The sequence below is a fragment of the Vitis riparia genome, chromosome 13 (genome assembly GCF_004353265.1).
Source record: "Vitis riparia cultivar Riparia Gloire de Montpellier isolate 1030 chromosome 13, EGFV_Vit.rip_1.0, whole genome shotgun sequence".
Taxonomy (NCBI): domain Eukaryota; kingdom Viridiplantae; phylum Streptophyta; class Magnoliopsida; order Vitales; family Vitaceae; genus Vitis; species Vitis riparia.
The window spans coordinates 26,309,889-26,330,934 of record NC_048443.1 but is presented as its reverse complement, the minus strand read 5'-3'; the positions used below and the strand labels follow the sequence as shown (position 1 = coordinate 26,330,934).

Below are 21,046 nucleotides of genomic sequence, written 5' to 3'. Positions count from 1 at the left end.
TATTATGCAATTGTTAAAATTGACTTTATTGGATAAATTATTATAATTATTGGTTTTATGGTATAATTTTTTATTTTGTACCAATAATGTTGTCCAAGGTCAATTTTGTTAACTATTTGAATTTATTGTGGCAATTTATAACACTTGAGTGATTGCCTATCGCAATTCCAAGTGTGTCAAGTTGCGCAAATTGAATATTTTAGTTTATCATGACAATAGTGAACATATAGGTGGTTGCCTATCGTGACCCTATATGTGTCAATTGTCTTTGCTGAGATTCTTTAACTCCACATTTAATCATTTTATTATTGTGATTACTAGATCCATACGGGTATTGTAATTGTCCTATCGATAATAACAATGCTTGGTAGGATGCTTAGATTGGTGAAGGAAATTAATTGTATATTATGAACCGTACTAATTTTCTTTGCCCTTTCGTAATAAAATTAGTACATCTTGGTTGTAATATTTAATTAGTTGTCCTTACCGCCGTGGAATTTTCAAAATTCCAAGCTATTGCTAAATTGAGAAATTATGGAAACTAGCAAATGCATGATATTGTAATAACATGCATAATGTTGAATTTTGCTATTTTCCAGCTACCAGCAATCCTGGTATTTCTCTGCAATTATCTGCCATCAAACCTCTTACTGGAAATAATTTTGAAGAATGGTATGAGTCCTTTAACGTGCATATGACTCTGCAAAATCTGGACTTGGCTTTGAGGGTTGATGAGCCAAGTAAGCCCACTGATGTGAGCTCTGCAGATGAAAGATTATTTTATGAAAGATGGGAGCACTCCAACAGGAGTTGTTTGATGGTGATGAAATACACTATGGAAAAATCTATCAAAGAATGCGGGCCAAAGACGGAAAGGGCCAAAGACTTCTTGGAATATGTGAAGGCCACTTATACCAAAGTTGATAAGGCAGAAATGGCAACTCATTTGAAGCTTCTCACAACTACTGTATATGACGGAGTCAGTGGGGTTAGAGATCATATCATCAAGCTAAGGCACTACTTCAACAAGGCAAATGAGATGAAAGTGGAGTTGGGTGAAAAATTTCTGAAATGGTTGATACTTGAGTCTCTTCCTGTTTCCTTTGATGCAGTGAAGTTGACTTACAATGCCTTGAAGGAAGAATGGACTCTGGAGGAGTTGATGTCCATTGTAGTGCAACATGAAGTCTCACTGAAGAAAAATGAGACTCGCTCCCTTGCTCTTGTAACTGATCAAGCCAGTAATATAAAGAAAAAACCTCCACACAAGAATTCTGGAGGCTCTAAGCAGTTCAAGAGAAAAGGGAATTCAAATCAAGGAACCTCCAATGCATCAGCTTCTTCTAATACTGCAAAGAGGAGAAATTCAAAGGGAAGTGCAACTTTTGCCATAAGATTGGCCACAAGCAAGCTGATTGCTTCAAATTTAAAAATTGGCTAGAGAAGAAAAAGAAAGGTGAAATTGTGGTTGTGGTTAATTTGAATGCAAACATGATTGAGACAAATATTGTTGATGTTCATGCCAATTCTTGGTGGTTAGATACTGGTGCCACTATTCATGTCACTAATTCTTTGCAGGAGATGACAAACAGAAGGAAGCCGTCAAAGCATGAAGAATGTGTGTATATGGGTGACGGAAGCAAAGTGAAAGTGGAATTTTTTGGCATGATAAAGCTGAAGTTGATCACAGAAAGTTTTTTGTTGTTACACAATGTGGCTTTCATACCCTCACTTAGGAGGAATCTGATTTCTGTATCTTCTTTGGATAGACATGGTTATTCTTTTCACTTTGGAGGTGGAAAAGTGGATATTTTTTGCAACTCAGTCTTAATTGGCAATGGTGTTTTGTTTGGAAATCTATATAGTCTCAGTTTGCATCATGGTTTATTATGTGATTCATCTTCTGTTAATTCTGTTGTTGGTTGCAAGCGTGCTAGAGTGAATTTGAGTTCTTCCATGTTGTGGCACAACGCCTAGGTCATATTTCTAGGCAAAGATTAGAGAGATTGGTGAAAGATGGTGTGCTTTCTAATCTTGATTTCTCAGACTTCGAAACTTGTGTTGTTTGCTTAAAGGGGAAGATGACAGCAAAGACCAGAAAGGAGAAGATTGATAGGTGTGGAAGTACTTTAGACTTGATCCACACAGATATATGTGGTCCTTTGTCACCAACTGCTTTAGGGGGTTATAAATATTTCATCACTTTTATTGATGATTTCTCTAGATTTGGTTATGTTGAACTAATCCATGAGAAATCTGACTCCCTGAATGTGTTCAAAGCCTTTAAGGCTAAGGTGGAGTTGCAGTTAGGAAAGCCCATTAAAGCTGTGAATCTGATAGAGGTGGTGAGTATTATGGGAGATATGATGAGACTGGACGGAATCCTGGACCTTTTGCTAAGTTTCTGTTGGAATGTGGCATTGATGCAAGATATACATTGCCAGGCACTCCTCAACAGAATGGGGTTGCAGAAAGGAGGAATCGCACATTGTTAGATATGGTGAGGTGCATGTTGTCCAATTCCTCTTTACCAGAATTTCTGTGGGGTGAAGCCTTAAGGACTGCGGCATATATTTTGAATCAAGTGCCCAGTAAGTCTGTGCCTAAGACACCTTATGAGCTATGGTCAGGAAAGAAACCTAGCCTTCACCATTTCCATGTTTGGGGATGTAAGGCTGAGGTTAGGCCCTATAACCCACAGTCAAAGAAACTTGATCCTAAAACCATTAGTGGTTTCTTTGTTGGCTATTGCATTGGATCAAGGGGTTCCAGATTCTATTGTCCATCTCATACCACCAGGATCATTGAATCAGACAGGGCTGTATATTTTGAGGATGAAGTTAATGCTGATCCAAATTTTGTGCCTCGTGAGATACCTTTGGAGAAGAGCATGTTGTGATTCCTTTTCCTACTCTCATGTTCCAAATATGGATGTTCCTATTGTCCAACAGCCAGCCGCTAATCAAGGAGAACATAGTGATCAAGTGGAATCCGGGCTTCCTGTAGATGATACTGTTGTTAATGAGGTTCCTTTGAGAAGATCACAGAGGGTTCGTAGGCCGGCTATTTCAGATGATTATATGGTTTATTTGCAGGAGCATGAGTATGATGGTTATGATACTTTTGATCCAGTCACTTACCAAGAAGCAATTCATGTCCTCAATTCATATCTTGGAAAGAAGCCATGGATGATGAAATGAATTCTATGTATATGAATGGTGTTTGGGACTTGGTTGAATTGCCACATGGTTGTAAACCAGTTGGGTGTAAGTGGGTCTTTAAGACCAAACGTGATTCTAGCGGGAAAATAGAGAGATATAAAGCTAGACTTGTGGTTAAAGGTTATAGTCAAAGAGAAGGAATTGATTTCAAAGAAACCTTCTCACCTGTATCGACCAAGGACTCTTTTAGAGTGATTATGGCCATAGTAGCTCATTTTGATTTGGAGTTACATCAGATGGATGTCAAGACAGCTTTCTTGAATGGTGATTTGGATGAGGAGGTGTATATGGAGCAACCTACTGGTTTTGTAGAAGTTGGAAAGGAAGATTTAGTTTGCAAGCTCAATAAGTCCATTTATGGTCTTAAACAGGCTTCGAGGCAGTGGTATCTGAAGTTTGATAAGATTATCACCCAAAATGGCTTTAATGAGAATACAGTTGACAGATGCATATATTTGAGGGTCAGTGGGAGTAGTTACATATTTCTTGTTTTATATGTTGATGATATACTACTCGCATCAAATGATCCTGACTTGTTGATTGAGACAAAGCACATGTTGTCAACCCATTTTGACATGAAGGATCTTGGTGAGGCTTCTTATGTCTTGGGCATAAAGATTATTCGTGATAGGGCTAATGGAGTGCTTAAATTGTCTCAAAGAGCCTATATTGAAAAGATATTGAAGAGGTTCAATATGCACAACTGTAAATCTACTAAAGCGCCAATTGTGAAGGGTGATAAATTTTCAAAGGCTCAGTGTCCTCAAAATGATGATGAGAGAGAGGAAATGAAGACCATTCCTTATTCATCTGTGGTGGGCAGCCTTATGTATGCTCAAGTATGTACACGCCCTGATATTGCTTTTGTTGTGGGCATGTTGGGAAGGTACTTGAGCAATCCTGGGAGTCAACATTGGAAAGCAGCTAAGAAGGTCCTTAGGTATTTGCAAGGAACTAAGGACTTAATGTTGACATATCAGCGCACCAGCTTACTTGATGTAGTTGGGTTTTGTGATGCTGATTTTGCTGGCTGCATAGATGATAAGAAATCCACTACGGGTATATTTTTATGATGGCAGGAGGAGCTGTATCTTGGAAAAGTGTCAAGCAGACACTTACAGCATCCTCAACTATGGAGGCAGAGTATGTGGCATGTTATGAGGCTTGTTGTCATGCTATGTGGATGCGGAATTTTATTTCAGCTTTGGGAGTTGTTGACTCCATTTCTAGACCGCTGAAATTATTTTGTGATAATTCCGCAGCTGTTGCTTTCTCCAAGAACACTAGGAGTATTTCTCGCTCCAAACATATTGATGTAAAATTCTATTTTGTTAAGGAGAAAGTGGCAGAGTCTCTTGTTGATATTGAACACATGTCCACAAAAAGTATGTTGGCGGATCCATTAACAAAAGGCTTACCCATAATTGCATTTCAGGAACATGTATCTCAAATGGGGTTGTTGGAAGCCTAGGTTGTATTAAGTTAGTGGGAGCCATTTTTTGGTATTGTAATACTATGTTATTGTTGAAAGGATTGCTATTATTGTACATTTCCCTATGAATCAAGCAATGAAGCATATATGATTGCTTTTGATATTTATTTATGATGAGATTCTATGGACATTGATTTATGATTATTATATGTTGTGATATTAATTATGTAGTCCAAGGGGAGAATTGTTAGAATTTTTATGTGTGACTTACATAATTAATTTGATAATATCATAAATCAGTGTTAATTATTTTTTTTGCATTGTGGTTCCATAATGGGACTGGACACATACTGTTGCTTGATTTTTATGGGCTCACCCTATTCACTTGACTGGCCCATTAAGTCAAGTCGTCCAACTAAAGTGTGTAATGTGCAATATATATATATATATATAATATATGTATTTATTTGTATATATATATATATAGAGAAGTGTGTGCCTTTTGGAGTAGCTACTCTCTTTCTTCTTTTGAAGAGCACTCCCGGCAACACACGCACACACTCCACTTTGGACTGAATTTTGGGAGACAAGGGAAGGCTCATTATCGTTCATCCTCGAGCATCACGCACCCGGAAAGCAGATCATTGGACATCAAAGGGAGCAGAAATGGCTTCCCAAAGCACGAACCAAGGTAACCGATTGAATTTTGCTATTAAATGCATGCTTAATTGTCAACATGTGATCCTATGCAATTTAAATTCTCATCACATTGGACATGGAATAACTACATCAAAGCTTGATGTGTGCAGATAAAAGCAAGTCCAAAGGCCAGCCCACTCCCCAAGTCGTGGAATTATTTTGTTTTTTGGGGAAGAGAGTAGGAAAGGAAAAGGAAGTTGGGAGATAAAAAAAAATAAAAAGGAAAGAAGAAAGCCAAATTTTTGTGGAAGAGCAAAAGAGTAGGTTTCTATTTTGAGTATAAGGGCATATTTGGTAACAATTTTTTAAAACGGTTTTCAAAAATCGTTCTTAAAACCTGTTTTTTAATATTTTATAAATTAAAAAATTGAAATACTTTTAATATGTTTAAATATGTTTTGGAAATATTCTTTTTTTTGGAGTGTTTTATTTTAAATTATTTTACATGTTTTCATATTTATTTATTTTTTTAAAATAACTTTTAAAAAATAAGTGAAAATAATTAAAAATAAAAGTGTGTTTTTAAAATTATTTTCAAAATAGAGAATAAAAAACAATTTTAAAAACAAGAGTGTTGGACAAAATATTTTAAAAATAACATTTTAAACAAAAAATAAAAATATGTTTGGATGAAAGAATTTGTATTGTTTTTAAAAACAATGTATTATTTTATTTTATAAATTGAATATATATAATATAAAATGAAATTCAAGTTAAGTATAATAATTTTTTTAATTATGAAAAAATTAAAATTTCTAAGTCCTCTTGCCGTGGACGATGGTTTGTGGGGCTTCACGCGTCCTGGACCTCTGAATTTGGAATAACTAGATCGACTCCACTCCTTGTCGAGAGAAATCTTATATATATGGACAGACAGCAGAAGCAGAAACAGGCAATTAAATACTCTTTCAACCTTTCTTTTCTTGTCCTAGTTTTCTTATCATGTTTGTAGTTAGGGAACTGCTGCAATATCCCTCTGTTCTCGAAAATCTTACAAGCATTCGTTCCTACTTTGTAGACAATATTCTGTAACATAAAAATCCAACACTATACATGTGTGCAGGTGCAGGTGCAGGAGAGCTGTCATCCGATCGTCCATCCACTCGTCGTTTGTCATGAAGAGTTGCAGCTGTGAATCCTCGACTAGTGCTCAAAGCAGCGCAATGAGAAAGGGAAGTCGAAAGGCGGGGATGACGAAGTTTTGAAGGCGGCAACAATTGCTCTCAAAGTCATTATTTATTTCGTATCTGGGTATCTTATTAATCATCATGTTGCTGAATTCTGTAACTTGTTGTAATGATTTTAAGAAATGATTTTAGTGTTTTTAATATTTGAATTTTTTTATTATTCTAGTGTTATAAATTCTAAGAATGCTGTATAGAATTACTCCTAAATGCACTCTTAATGTATTTTGATCATTTAAAATAAATTTATTTTATTTTATTTGTATAGTTTCATGAGCCAAATCCTTTCACGAGACTTCCATTAATTCCCCTTACTAGCAAGTTATGAATGCGGAAAATTCATACTCTCATGGAAAACTCGTAGTTGAGATTTTCGACCTACCTCTTCAAAGAACTTTAATAGAATGCAAATGAGTTTATAAGCCCTTTAAAAAAAGGCTTCCAAATCTTATATTCACTAATTTTTTGAAATAATTTCTTCTCACCCTTTTCTTTTTATGTCTTCCCATTAAAAAGAATTCATAATTTTTAAAAAAAAAGAAAAGGGTTTAAGGTTAGGGTTACTGGTGGTGGATGACTAGATACTAATTTTCTCAAATAAGCTTACGATAAACATAGCTCTAATAGTTCTATATTCACTAAACAATTATTATTGATTGAATTGAAAATTTTGCCTTACTAAAAGCTAAGGATTTGTTTGGCAATACATTAAAAAATAATTATCAAAAAGCAAATTTTGAGAATCATTCTTAAAAATAGTTTTCAATTATTTTTTTATGAAAAAAATTATTCTAATCAATATAATTTGTTCTTGTATAATGCAAAAGTTTTCAAAGAATTATCCATATGTTCATTATTGCTTAGAACACTTTATAAAATAATTAAAAACACCTTAAATTTGTCCAAAAAATAATTGTTTTTAGAAAAAATTCTCCAAATGTGTTTCTAATTAAAAAACTATTTTTCATGCTAAAAAAAAAAAAAATTTAAATAGTTTTCAAACACCCAAAGATATTTGATTGATATATCCTTGATTATCAAAATAACAAAAATAACCAATTGAGGCCCAATGTTATGGGTTTTAGCCTTAGAAATACGGGTTTTGGGAGTCGGCCCATTGTCCACACCAGTTTTGGGATACCTTGTGTACCCAATGGCCTGAACTAGCTTGACTTCTTGAGCTTTTCAAGATCGTTAGAATCATGTTGCAATTGGAGCCCACTTTACTCATGTGGCCTACAAGATTAGATACTCCAAAACAATTCAATTTGATGATTTCATTTGATAAATAAAATTTCAAAATTTAATGCCCCTTACGTTAGGCGAAACCCTGAGCAAATGGGCCTTCATCATATCAATCCAAAACAAAATTGGAGTGCACAGAATGGTCTATCTATTGGCCTCGTGCATCTTACGGTTAGCTATTTGGAACACCAAAAGCTAATTTGAACATCGGAAAGAGGGGGAAAAAAATGAAGTTGGCTGGAGAAGATTATGCCAAGTCTCACATTCCCATTTATAATATAGATTTTATAAATGAAAGGCCCAAGAAGTCTCCTAATGGGCCACTCATCAGAAGGTAGATGGGATGAAAGACCCATTGCTGCCCAGTCGACTCATAAGTCTCCTTCAGTGGTTAACTTTTGCACTTGACCCGGACTCTTCTCCGTATCTCGCTTACGGAACAGAGTCAAGAGATGGCTTCCTACCCCTTGATGTCCCCCGTGACACGTCAATAGAAAGGAGTTCAATGCTCCCACTCTACCCCGGACTAGAAGGACTGTGGATGGAAATAAAGAGCGGAGTAATTTCGAGGCAGGCGGCATTGCTTTCTCTAGCAATGAGGTGGGAGGAGTCAGGAGTGCGAGGGTAGTGAATTTTGTGGGTTTAATAGAGGAAATGCCCAAGGAGTTTCGGGCTGGGCCCTCGTCTAGCTTCCTAACGACTGCCTTGCCTTCCAGTCCAACGCCTCTCTGTACTCCTTTCCCACTTGCCATGACCCAATGACCCAATGTCTTCCCTTGAAGACCTTCTCCATTGAGAATCATTTAAATGCAACGGTACTTATACATATATGATTTAATTTTATTTTTCAGTCAGTCAGCAAAATCGAGAGACCTTTGAGGTGATTAATTTCCTGATTTTGCATGGTCTGGAAGTCTTTCAAATGGAAAAGTCCAGTACAGTGAAACTTATGCGCCGATAATAATAAAAATAATAAAAATTGGAGTGGGTATATGCTTATGATTTAAACCATGGTACCACTTTTATTATCAAAATAACAAAAATAAGCAATTGAGGCCCAATGTTATGAGTTTTAAGCTTAGAAATGCGGGTCTTGGGAGTCGGCCCATTGTCCACACCAGTTTTGGGCTAGTTTGGGCCTACCTATTTGTAACCCAATGGGCCTGAACTATCTTGTCTTCATGAGCATTCAAGATTGTTAGAATCATGTTGCAATTGGAGCCCACTTTAGTCATGTGCCCTCCAAGATTAGATACTCCAAAACAATTCAATTTGAGGATTTCATTTGATTAATAAAATTTCAAAATTTAATGTTCCTTACATTAGGTGTAACCCTGAGCAAATGGGTCTGCATCATATTAATCCAAAACAAAATTAGAGTCCACACAATGGTCTATCTATTGGCCTCATGCATCTCATGGTTAACTATTTGGAACGCCAAAAGCGAATTTGAACATCGAAAAGAGGGGAAAAAATTGAAGTTGGCAGGAGAAGATTAAGGCAAGTCTCACATTCCCATTTATATTATGGACTTTATTGGGGACATAAATACCAAATGAAAGGCCTAAGAAGTCTCCTAATTGGCCCCTCATTAGAAGGTAGATGGGAGGTAAGATCCATTCGGCCCAGTCCTACGTGACTCATAAGTAGTTGACTGGTTTAACTTTTGCAGTTGACCCGGACTCTTCTCCGTATCTCGTTTATGGAACAGACTCAAGAGATGGCTTCCTACCCCTTCATGTCCCCCGTGAGATGTCAACAGAAAGGAGTTCAATGCGCCCACTCTACCCCGGACTAGGAGGACCTGGATGGAAAGAAAGAGCGGAGTAATTTCGAGGCGGGTGGCATTGGTTTCTTTAGCAATGAGGTGGGAGGAGTGCGAGGGTGGTGAATTTTTGTGGGTTTAGCAAAGGAAAAGCCCAAGGAGTTTCGGGTTGGGCCCTCATCTAGCTTCCTAACGACTGACTTGCCTTCCAGTCCAATGCCTCTCTGTACTCCTTTCCCACTTGCCACGACCCAATGATTGTCTTCCCCTGGAGTATTTGTTTTGGTGAAGGAATTCAATGCTCCCATTCTACCCGGGAGGACTGAGAATGGAAAAGAAAGAGCCTAGTAATTTCGGGACGGGCAATATTGCTTTCCTTTGCCAACAGGTGGCAGGAGTCCCAGGGTGTTGTGGTGAATTTTTGTGGGTTTAATAAACGAAAGGCCCAAGGGGTTTCGGGCTGGGCCCTCATTTTCTTTCCTATCGACTAATGACCGCCCTGCCTTCCACTCAACGCGGCTCTGTACTCTTAAGTCCTTTCCCACGAGCCACGACCAAATGACCCAGTGTCTTCCCTTGAACCCCATCCTCCATCCATGCCCCTCTCCCTTGAGAATCATTTAAATGCAACAGTACTTATATATATATATATATATATATATATATATATATATATATATATATATATATATTTATGATTTAATTTTATTTTTCAGTCAGTCTGCAAAATCGAGAGACCTTTTAGGTGATTAATTTCCTGATGCCGCGTGGTCTGGAAGTCTTTCCAGTACAGTAAAACTTATGTGGCAAGTTTCAACAATGACCCAATTAAAGTGGGTATATGTGTATGCCTTAATATTTGCATATGACTTTATCCTATATACAAGGCACCGCCTTCACCATTTTCAGCCATATTCTTCGACACCAACAATTGCTTGTTCAGTTCTTTATGTTGAGATATTAGGAATATTTAGATATTAGAAAAGTTGAGATATTATGAATATTGAGATATTAGGAATATTGAGATATTAGGAAAGTTGAGATATTAGGATATTAGTTGTTATTTCCTTATATCATTCTTTCCTTGTATCATTCTTTCCCATTCTTAGAATGGTGATTACCCTCTATATATACTCTGTACATGAACGAATGAAAGTATGAATGAAAAAACTACCATTTATCAATTTGAAGATGGTATCAGAGCCATGGAACTGAAATCCTGGATATTTTGTCGCTATGGTAGTCCGACAGCGATCAACCATCCTAAGACAAGCCCTAATATTGATAAGTCAACCTTCAAATGCACTCACTGCAATAAGACTGGTCCCACCAGTCTGGATATCCCACAATTTCAAAGCAACGACTCTTGGTATGACCAGGAAAACAATAAGGAACCGAGGGTTTGAACCATGGACCTTTAGATCATGTTTAGGCTATCAACACTTTGTTATTAATTATAATAATCGTGATCAACGGAAGAAGGATTCCAAGAAAACCTCGACTGCAACTGTTGCCGAAATAAAAACAGAGGCTAATGTTGCTGAGAAAGCCTCTGCATTGGTAGCCGCTACTGATCATGGTGGTAAGTTTTTAAATACTTTTACACCTGTTATTAATAGTGCATGGATAATTGATTCTGGTGCTACAGATCATATGACTTTTGATTCTAGACAGGTTTCACCCCTTAGACCTTCCTCACAAAAAATTGTTTCCACAGCCAATGGTAACACAACCCCAGTCATTGGGGAAGGATCCTTAACTCTTACTGATACTTTGAATTTGGATTCTGTTTTAGTTGTTCCATCTTTAGATTACAATCTTTTGTCAGTTTCTCAAATCACTGCAGCCTTATCTTGTATTGTCATTTTTTGGCCTGAATTTTGTGTGATTAAGGACATCCAAACAAGACAGACGATTGGTTGTGGTATTAAACGGGGAAAACTCTATTACTTGGACTTGCAGTCAAAGGATTCAAATAAGTTGCAACAAGCCTTGATGGCAGATGGATCTGAGGGGAGAAGAAAAAGTCTGAAATTTGGTTGTGGCATCGACGTCTGGGACATGCTTCCTTTGGTTATTTAAAAAAATTGTTTCCTAGTTTGTTTGCAAAGAGTGATATTTCTGGTTTCCGTTGTGATATTTGTGAATTGGCTAAAAGCATCGTGCTTCGTTTCCGTTAATTTTGAATAAAAGTCCGTTTCCTTTTATGGTTATACATTCTGATGTTTGGGGCCCATCCAAAGTCCCAACTTTGAGTGGCTCACGTTGGTTTGTTACTTTTATTGATGATTGTACCAGAATGACATGGTTATGCTTGATGAAGACCAAAGATGAAGTGAACTTGTTGTTTCAAAAATTTCATAAAATGATTGAAACTCAGTACAATGCAAAGGTTCGGGTTTGCGTAGTGATAATGGTGGAGAATATCAAAGTTCTGATCTTCAAAAGTATTTGGAAGGACATGGCATCATTCATCAGACTACTTGTTCCAATACACCCCAGCAAAATGGAGTCGCTGAACGAAAAAATCGACACTTGTTAGAGGTTGTTCGTGCTTCCTTGATAGCAGCAAAAACACCATATCTTATTGGGGAGAAGCAATCACATCTGCCGCATACTTGATCAATCGGGTACCTTCTAGCTCAATTAACTTTCAAACACCTCTCCAAGCTCTTACTAATGCCGTAGTTGCCCCAACCGTCCCAAATCTACCTCCTCGTGTTTTTGGTTGTGTGGCATTTGTGCATCTACACAAGCACCAACGCACCAAGTTAACTTCCCATGCATTGCAATGTGTGTTTGTTGGATATGCATTGCACAAAAAGGGATATCGATGTTACCATCCTCCAACTCGACAAATGTATATTACAATGGATGTGGTGTTTCATGAAGATTCAATGTATTTTTCATCTGAGTCTGAACTTCAGGGGGAGTACCATAAGGAAATTCAGACTCTCGATTATGATTATCATATCTCTGAGGAAGATGAATCTGGACAATCTGAACTAGTGAACCAGGAAGTGGGTGAGTTGGATATGAGTGGTCAACAATTTGGGTCCGAAGATGTCTTCACTGAAATACCAAACCAATCGTCGTCTGTTGAGGGTGTTCTTAATTTGGAACCTGATCCATTCATGAAACGGTTACCACACGTCATAATAGAGGTATTCCTAAACCCACATATGAACCTGAATTGTCTACTAAAGTCAAATATCCCATGAGCAACTATGTGTCTACCATCGTTTGTCTGAATCAAATAAGTCATTTGTAAATCAATTATCTACTGTAGCTATTCCTAACAGTGTGCAGGAAGCCTTAGCTGATCCAAGGTGGAAAGCAGCCATGAATGAAGAGATGAAATCATTGCAGAAGAATGAAACATGGGAACTCGTAGAATGTCCACCAGGAAAGAAGCCAGTTGGGTGTCGTTGGATCTATACTGTGAAGTACAAGGCAGATGGTAGTATTGAACGATTTAAAGCAAGACTGGTAGCAAAAGGGTACACTCAAACTTATGGAATTGACTACACAGAGACATTTGCACCTGTAGCTAAGATCAACACAATTCGAGTATTACTGTCTTTAGCTGCAAACCTAGATTGGCCATTACAACAATTTGATGTGAAAAATGCCTTTTGCATGGCGAGTTATCTGAAGAAGTATATATGGATCTTCCACCAGGATGCATGGTGTCAGAAAAGCAATGTCAGAAGGTGTGCAAATTGAAGAAGTCATTGTATGGGTTGAAGCAATCCCCGAGAGCATGGTTTGGAAGGTTCACAAAGTCAATGAGAGCTTTTGGCTATCGTCAAAGTAATTCAGATCACACTTTGTTCCTAAAAAGCAACATGGTAAGATTACGACACTCATCGTATATGTGGATGACATGGTAGTTACAGGAAATGATCCTGAAGAAAGAAAAGCTCTACAAAATTATCTATCTAGAGAATTCGAAATGAAAGATCTAGGTCCTCTGAAATACTTTCTTGGGATTGAAGTTTCTCGATCAAGTGAAGGAATTTTTTGTCTCAAAGAAAGTATGCCTTAGATCTTTTACAGGAGACTGGAATGTCGGGATGTCAACCTGTTAATACACCAATAGAAGAAGGTCTGAAATTGTGTGTTGAGCCTAATCAAGTATCAACCGATAAGGGAAGATACCAGAGACTTGTGGGGAGATTAATGTACTTAGCTCATACAAGACCAGATCTTGCTTATGCATTGAGTGTAGTGAGTCAATACATGCATAATCCTGGAGAGCAACATATGAATGCAGTCATGCGTATTTTGAGGTATTTGAAGAATGCTCCTGGGAAGGGAATTTTGTTCGCTAAAAATGTTGATCATCAGAGTATAGAAGTATATACTGATGCTGATTGGGCCGGTGCAGTGGATGATAGGCGATCTACATTTGGTTACTTTACCTTTGTAGGTGTGTGAACCCCACATTTCGGCTCAATGCGTTTCCCACTCGATGACGAGCTCGATTTTTATTTGAAAATTTGGTTTTTATTGATTATTTGAAAATGACTTGGAGTCGCCACTTATTTTTGTTTTTTTTTTAAAAGGGTAAACAAAATAAGAAAGAAAACCCTAAGTGCGACTCCTTATTTTGGAAAAGGTGATCTACGAAAAACCGAATCGGATTCGGGGGTCAGGTTACTTGTCGGGAAGGTACGGTAAAAACCGTAGCACCCCTCTAAGTCCCTAAAGTCGGGTCTCTACTAATGAGATGAAGCTAACATGGAAATCAATGAGAAAATCAATGAATATCAACGTGATTACACACCGAGAATCAAAGCATGCATGAGAGATGGACAAAGTGAGAGAAAATGCGTACCTTAGCAGCAAACAACAACGCGCTATCATGAAAATGAGATTAGTACAAAAAAATGATCCCAAGATATAGCATATATGTCACTAAACTGAATACAAAATCATCAATAGCAAATGTGTCATTTCACTCAATTTTATTTTAAAGAAAATTTATTTGATGTTGGGCCTCCACCAAAGCCCATTTTATTTTTTGTATGAATTAACCCCATGAATTTCCATTAATTGGAATTACGGGATTTGATTCACGCTTATTTTAAAACATTTTAAAAAACAGAAGAGATTTGAAAATTGCTTGCCGAATAGAAATTGACAGCAAATTTTTATTGGAAAGTGAGACTTTTGGAACCTAAGGAAAAAAAAAACTAAAGATGAAAAATGGACGAGTTTGAAATTATTTTAAAACAAACTAAATCTAGAAAATTATTTGAAGAATGGGGTTTAAAAGATTATTTTTTCAAAATTGGAGATGGTGAAATGGGAAAATGGCACTGTGGCCCAAAAGTGGCCATGCACCATGTAGAGAGTAGAGCCATTCTGGAGGATAACTCATGCTACTGTCTATGCCATGATGACATTTCTCGATAGTCTACCCGCTAATGAATCCAGAAGAGTAGACTTTTTGGAGCCAGAGGGACCCACAACAGCCATGGTCCTACCAGGCTCAGCATACCCAGTAACTCCATGCAGCATCAGACTATGCTCCTCCATCGATTCAAGCAATCACGGCTGTGATCGAAACTCCACTTACATCTTGGGCCTCCAAACACTTTTGCTCCTGCTTTTTCCAGGAAGACATTGATGATGAGGTGACCTGAAAACAGTCTCCAACACCAAAATAACATCGGTTTTGATGGTGAAGTGACTGATTCCAAGTAGCCCCTTTAGCTGTTGAAGGTCAATGACAATGGCTGCACCTCCCCGGCAAAGGAAATTACTATCCAGATGAGCTTTCTGCAGATGCCAAATCACCACTTGTAGATATGGCCATTTGAATCCACCGCTACTATATGGTTTGTTCCAGCTTTCAATCTCTGCCGAGGAAGACTCCCTCTTAGGAAATCCATAAGAACATACCCGTCAGCACATGAGGATTAGGAATTGATCCAGTTTTCCTATTATTCTTTTGGAAAACAACCAGTGGAAGAGGCTTTGAATCCCTCCTCTTTGATTTATTACAAGCAATCGTATCCAGTAAGGAAACAGCAACCAGCTTGCCGACAACACCTTTCTGTATGAGCGTCTACTTCTAGAAAGTCACGAGGGTCGTCCACTTCAGCGAGTATGATATCCATATCACGTCTCTCAACATTCAATGGATTCTGCTGCCCTGGTTTGACTGGATGCCAGAATAGTCACTGAATCAGGCCACGATGCTATGAGCCTTGCTTGCCCTTTAGATCTCATCTTTAATGGGGGAGATATAGGACAACCTTCAGAATTGTTGAGGTCTGCTGTTATAGGAAGCAATTCCTTTGCTGTTGCATTCAAAGATGTTGGCTGTTCATTCTCACCACTGTCCAACTCATTTGCATGAAGAACCTTTGAGGATGGGGCATCACCCACTTGAATATTCTCTTTAACTGGACGTTCACAACTTTCACTTTCCTCTATTATCTCAGAAGCGACTAAAGATCTCACCTTTGAGGATTCAACGTCTTTATTTATTGAAAATGAAGGAACATTCATGCTTGAAGAACTTCCTGGCTGAAGCGAGGCAATATTAGGAACCCCAGAAGCCAATGGATCAGATTTCTTCGGCGGAAGGGCTGCAGTTGAGACAGTTGCTGTTGTTTCCTGAACATGAAGACTCAACCATGTCTTTTCAAGATCAGATGCCAGAATTTCAGCAGCAACAAAGCTTTCTGGGAGAGTTCCTCTTCCGCGCCTGAACAACCCGAGGTGTTGGAATCTCGAAACTGAGTCATAAATTATCACCAAAACTCTACTTCACAGCTGCACCGTCCAAAGAATTCCTCTAAAGTGGAGGCTTCAATCTTTCCTCATACTTCTCTATTGCCCAAAGTATTCACCATTATAAGATTCTGCCTCATGAGAGTGTCATGGCCAGCAAGCTGTCATCTGATGACGAGAACCCGACTCAGATATTCTTAGCTGTTTAGCCATGGTTTCAGACCTTTTCTGTTTGCACGGGATGTGTCCCACTGAAACGCTGCCCACTGATCATCATAACAAGCAGGGATTGGGTACTCTGGCGCTGCTTCCGACGATGAAAACCCGACTCAGATTTGCATGGGTGTAAGCATGAAGATATAGGTATGAGGAGCAGAGGTATGGACGTGAGTGGTGATGAGTTTGAGTAGTTTTGGGCGGTGGTGTAGAAAGAGAAAGACAGTGGGATGAAATGGGTATATTTTCATGGGGTATGAGACATGAGTTTAAGAGTGAGATTATGGGTATAAAGAGTAGAAACATGAGCGTGAACGGTGATGAATTTATATATGGAGATGGGTGTAAGGAAATGAGTATGGAAAAATGATTTTTGGGAGAAAAATGGGTTTCAGGGTATGGTAAAAGGAGTCTGAAGGACGGGTACAGAGGTTGGTGTGATGAGATGGGCAGTAGGTATCAGCACGTATGCATGTGGATAGGTGAATTTCTGGATGCTGGCTAAGGCTTTGAGATGAGCTTTGGGCAATGGATATGATAGATGGTGACGATGGTGATCAAAAGGAAACGAATAATGGGACAGATATGGGAGGTGGTGGAAGGAACAAACAGTATTCTTATAGAATGGGCTTAGTGCAGTCCATTTTTTCCATCACGGACATACCATCGATACCCAATATGACAGCGACATAAGCCCACTTTTGAAGCTGCGTGTTCAATTGCAATTCGGGACCCATGAAATTAGCGCCCAACAGGTCCACCAACGCCATGTAATTCATTGATAAGCTAATTCCTAGCGTGGTCTCCAAAGGGATGGTGACTGAGAAGAAAAACACCATGATGGTCTTCACCCATGCCTTGTATTCAGCTTGTAGAATGCATCCTCTAAGCCCCATTCCTTTAAAGAATTGGTGGAAACGAGGAACAATAATGAGAGGCCTGATTGCATGGGCATTTTTTTTAGAGGCCCTCATTGACAGCCCAATCACCACTGAGTGTGCCACAATTCCCAGTTCTAGTACCTGAGCGATGATTGAACATCTCAATAGCTCTGAGGGTTCGTTATCAAGCTTCTTCGCACCCACTCCATGTCCACGTCCATGAGAGGGCCCCTGACCATTCTCTATGTGATTCTCCTATTCGCATTCTGCTCCATTCATACCATGTTTCATCAATCACATATTTTCGTGACCACATTTTCATGCCTTTAGCTATTGGTCAGTCAAATCCGCATCTTCAGTGCACAACAGACAGCACAAGGAGGGCAAACCTCAATCTTTTCCCCATGGTTCTTACATTTGTCGCTCCTGTTTAACCTTCGGCCCAACACAAACTCATCAACGTCCCTGCTACATCTGAACCATTGGGTGGCTCCATCGGTTCCATCAAATACAAGAAAACAGCCTCTGTGTCTAGGTCTTCATTCACAGAAAGGATCACAAATATAGGAGCCAAAACAACAGCTTATATTTGAAACACCCAGTTGCAGAATAAGAAGAAACTAAGAATACAAAGGAGGGAAGCTTTTAAAGAAGAATAGACGAAGGCCAAATACTCAAATGACATAAAGAAACCCATTTCATTCTCTTTTGTTTTTCTTTATATCCGTGGGTTTAAAAATCGGTGGATTAAACCAGAAGAATGCGTGTAAAAAAGAAAAAAAACAAGTTACAAGAAATTTTTCCAATATGAGACAAACAATAAAAGCACGGTTAGATCATCTTTGAATGTAAAACTGAGAAAAATAAAAATGAAAATGAAAATGAAGATGGGAGGAAACTATAATAACCACACCAAGGCAAACTCACTAGCGAGGTGAAATAGTCACTTGACAAACCAATGAGAGAAGTATCATGATACAATGGATGCTAAACCCTAATAATCTTACCTGTCAACGCTTATCCCCAAATAGCAGTTTTTCTTCGCTCCAAATCGCCTTCTTCTCCTAAAAAGCACCTCATTTCTTCTCTCAATCTCTCTGCCAGGCCCAAAACAGCAGCCAAAAGCCTCCTGCCTCCTCTCTCAAGTTTCCTTTTTTTAAAGCTGCCCGTCTTTTCTCCAGAAAACCTTCACTCTGTGGTTCCTTTTCTCTCAAGTCTCATTTTCTCCCTCAGAAAAGCTTCCTCTCTCCCAGAATCATGCTCTTTCTCACCAAAAAAATCAAACCAAAGGTCCTCTCCCTCAAAAAACGAATACCTCTCTCCCCAGTCCAACCAAAAACTCCTCCTCTAAAAGCTCTCTGCCAATATCCCCATTTCTTTTCTCCCGGATTTGCCCCTCTAACAACCTGCAGAAACAGCCACCCCCCAAAAGCAACACCACTCTGCAGAATCCCTTTTCTCTCTCATCCGCTCCTGCTAACAGCCTGCATGAACCTTCTAGAATACCCCTCCACATGTCATCCTTCCATTGGCACTTCAAAAAGCAAGGCTGATTCGCCCGTGGCCACTGAGGGTGCGACACGTGGCTCGCTGGGGGTAGTGACACATGGCTAAAAGATTTGCAGAAAAGTGAGGAAATGAGGTCCCCAAAATGGGGTCTACAAGGTGGTAATCTTGTGATATGGAAAAGTAAGAAGCAGAATGTCGTCGCTCGTTCAAGTGCAGAAGCGGAATTTAGAGGTATGACTCTAGGACTTTGTGAGGCATTATGACTAAGACTCCTCTTACATGATTTAAGTTACCTATCTAGGCAACCAATCCAATTGTTTTGTGACAATAAAGCCGCATGTGACATTGCTCATAATCCAAGACAACATGATCGTACAAAGCATGTTGAGGTGAAAAGATTCTTCATTAAGGAAAAGTTGGATGATAAGATTGTGGAATTGCCTAAGATTCGATCAGAAGATCAATTGGCCGATATCCTTACCAAAGCTGTCTCAAGTCAAGTGTTCTCAAAATTTTTAGACAAGTTGGGCATGTGTGACATCTATGCACCAACTTGAGGGGGAGTGTTAAGATATTAGGAATGTTTAGATATTAGGAAAGTTGAGATATTATGAATATTGAGATATTAGGAATATTGAGATATTACGAAAGTTGAGATATTAGGATATTAGCTGTTATTTCCTTATATCATTCTTTCCTTGTATCATTCTTTCCCATTCTTAGAATGATGATTACCCTCTATATATACTTTGTACATGAACGAATGAAAGTATGAATGAAAAAACTACCATTTATCAATTTGAAGACTTTACATATCTTTGGAATTCAATTCATTCTTATATTCTTTATTATTATTATTATTATTATTATTATTATTGTTATTTTATTTATTTTTCCATTAAGGTGATTGTATGGGGGCCACGACAGGACTCACGTTAGCCATCCGGAGCACCCATTGGAGTTAAAAAACTACAAAAAACCTTACACCTGCGACGGATGCAAAGAGCCAGGATTCGGGTCAAGGCACAGATGTGAGGCCTGTGACTTCGATCTCCATGAGGACTGCATGTTCCCTACTGAAACCACTACCCACGATTTCTTCGGAAATGCCGCCTTCAAATTTCTCCTTCGACCACCCAATTCAAAGTGCAAAGAGAAGCACTGCAGGAACCACTGCAGAACATACTGTGACGCCTGTAGAAAGGCCGTGAAGGGCTTTGTTTACCACGGTGCGGCACGCGATTTGGATTTGCATCCATGTTGCTGAAACCTTAAGACTAAAATGGATATCAACGGCGAGGGGTTTCGGCTTCAAGATAAGGTGTCAAGGCTGTGCAATTGGTGCAAGGAGGGCTCAAGAGTAGGCTGGGCTTACGCATCAAGCAACGAAGACTACTATTTTCATGTGGGCTGTGTGCCGGAGATGATGCTGGAGGCTGGGCAAAATGAGGGTGGCGATGGCAGTGGCAGTGATGATGATGATGATGGTAAGAGTGTAGCGGTGGTGAGTAAAATGAAGCTGCAGCTGCAACGCAATTCAAAGGGAAATGGGGGGAGAGGAAACAAGTATTGGCAGATGTTGAAGTCAATACTGAGGATTGTAATGTGCGTTTTATTAGGGGATCCAACCATAACTCTCGCTTGTGTGGTTACAAAGTCGCTTCTCTCCAAGTAGTATTTAATTTTTTTTTGGTTTATGTTTGAGTTGCTTGTATGAGTGTTAGGTTGCATTCGGCAAAGGCTTTCTTATTTCTTCAGTCCCGCAAAGGCGAAGAATCTTGATTCAAATATATACATATAAGCCATTGGCAAAGGCTTTCTTTCTTACAGCATATTTTTTCCTTTTTAAAATTAGTCTTTGATTAGTTCAAACCATAACGCATTATTTATTTTGCTTAAACTGAAATGGGCACTAATGTTTGACTGTGAAGCAAAAGTCCCATAAGATTAAATTTTTAGGCTTCTTAATTAATTGCCTGTATAAGGAGTACTTCCGTTGCGCCAATATCATATGCCTTCCCTTTCCTTTCTTTATTTCTTCTGTCACTGTAGCTGCTTCTTCTTCCTGCAACCTCTTGGCTCAACTTCTTCTGTCACTGTACCTCACATTCCAACAGTCAGGTGACATGCATCCATTTTCTGGCACT

At 38.7% G+C, this 21,046-nt stretch overlaps 1 protein-coding gene and 1 long non-coding RNA gene across 2 annotated transcripts; both read left to right on the top strand.

Moving 5' to 3' along the window:
• The first annotated feature begins 1,365 nt into the window (after positions 1–1,365).
• LOC117927820 lies at positions 1,366–1,778 on the top strand. The gene is made up of 2 exons (XR_004653408.1): positions 1,366–1,456; positions 1,579–1,778. It is a non-coding gene; the product is annotated as an uncharacterized LOC117927820 (long non-coding RNA).
• An 18,403-nt stretch (positions 1,779–20,181) lies between these two features.
• Positions 20,182–20,574, top strand: LOC117928476. Its single transcript, XM_034848353.1, has one exon. It carries the CDS (start codon positions 20,182–20,184, stop codon positions 20,572–20,574), a length of 393 nt encoding a protein of 130 aa, XP_034704244.1.
• The last annotated feature ends 472 nt before the right edge of the window (positions 20,575–21,046 follow it).

Excerpts from the sequence above, each read along its gene's own strand:
- LOC117928476 (XM_034848353.1), top strand. The coding sequence starts at position 20,182 with ATGGATATCAACGGCGAGGGGTTTCGGCTTCAAGATAAGGTGTCAAGG.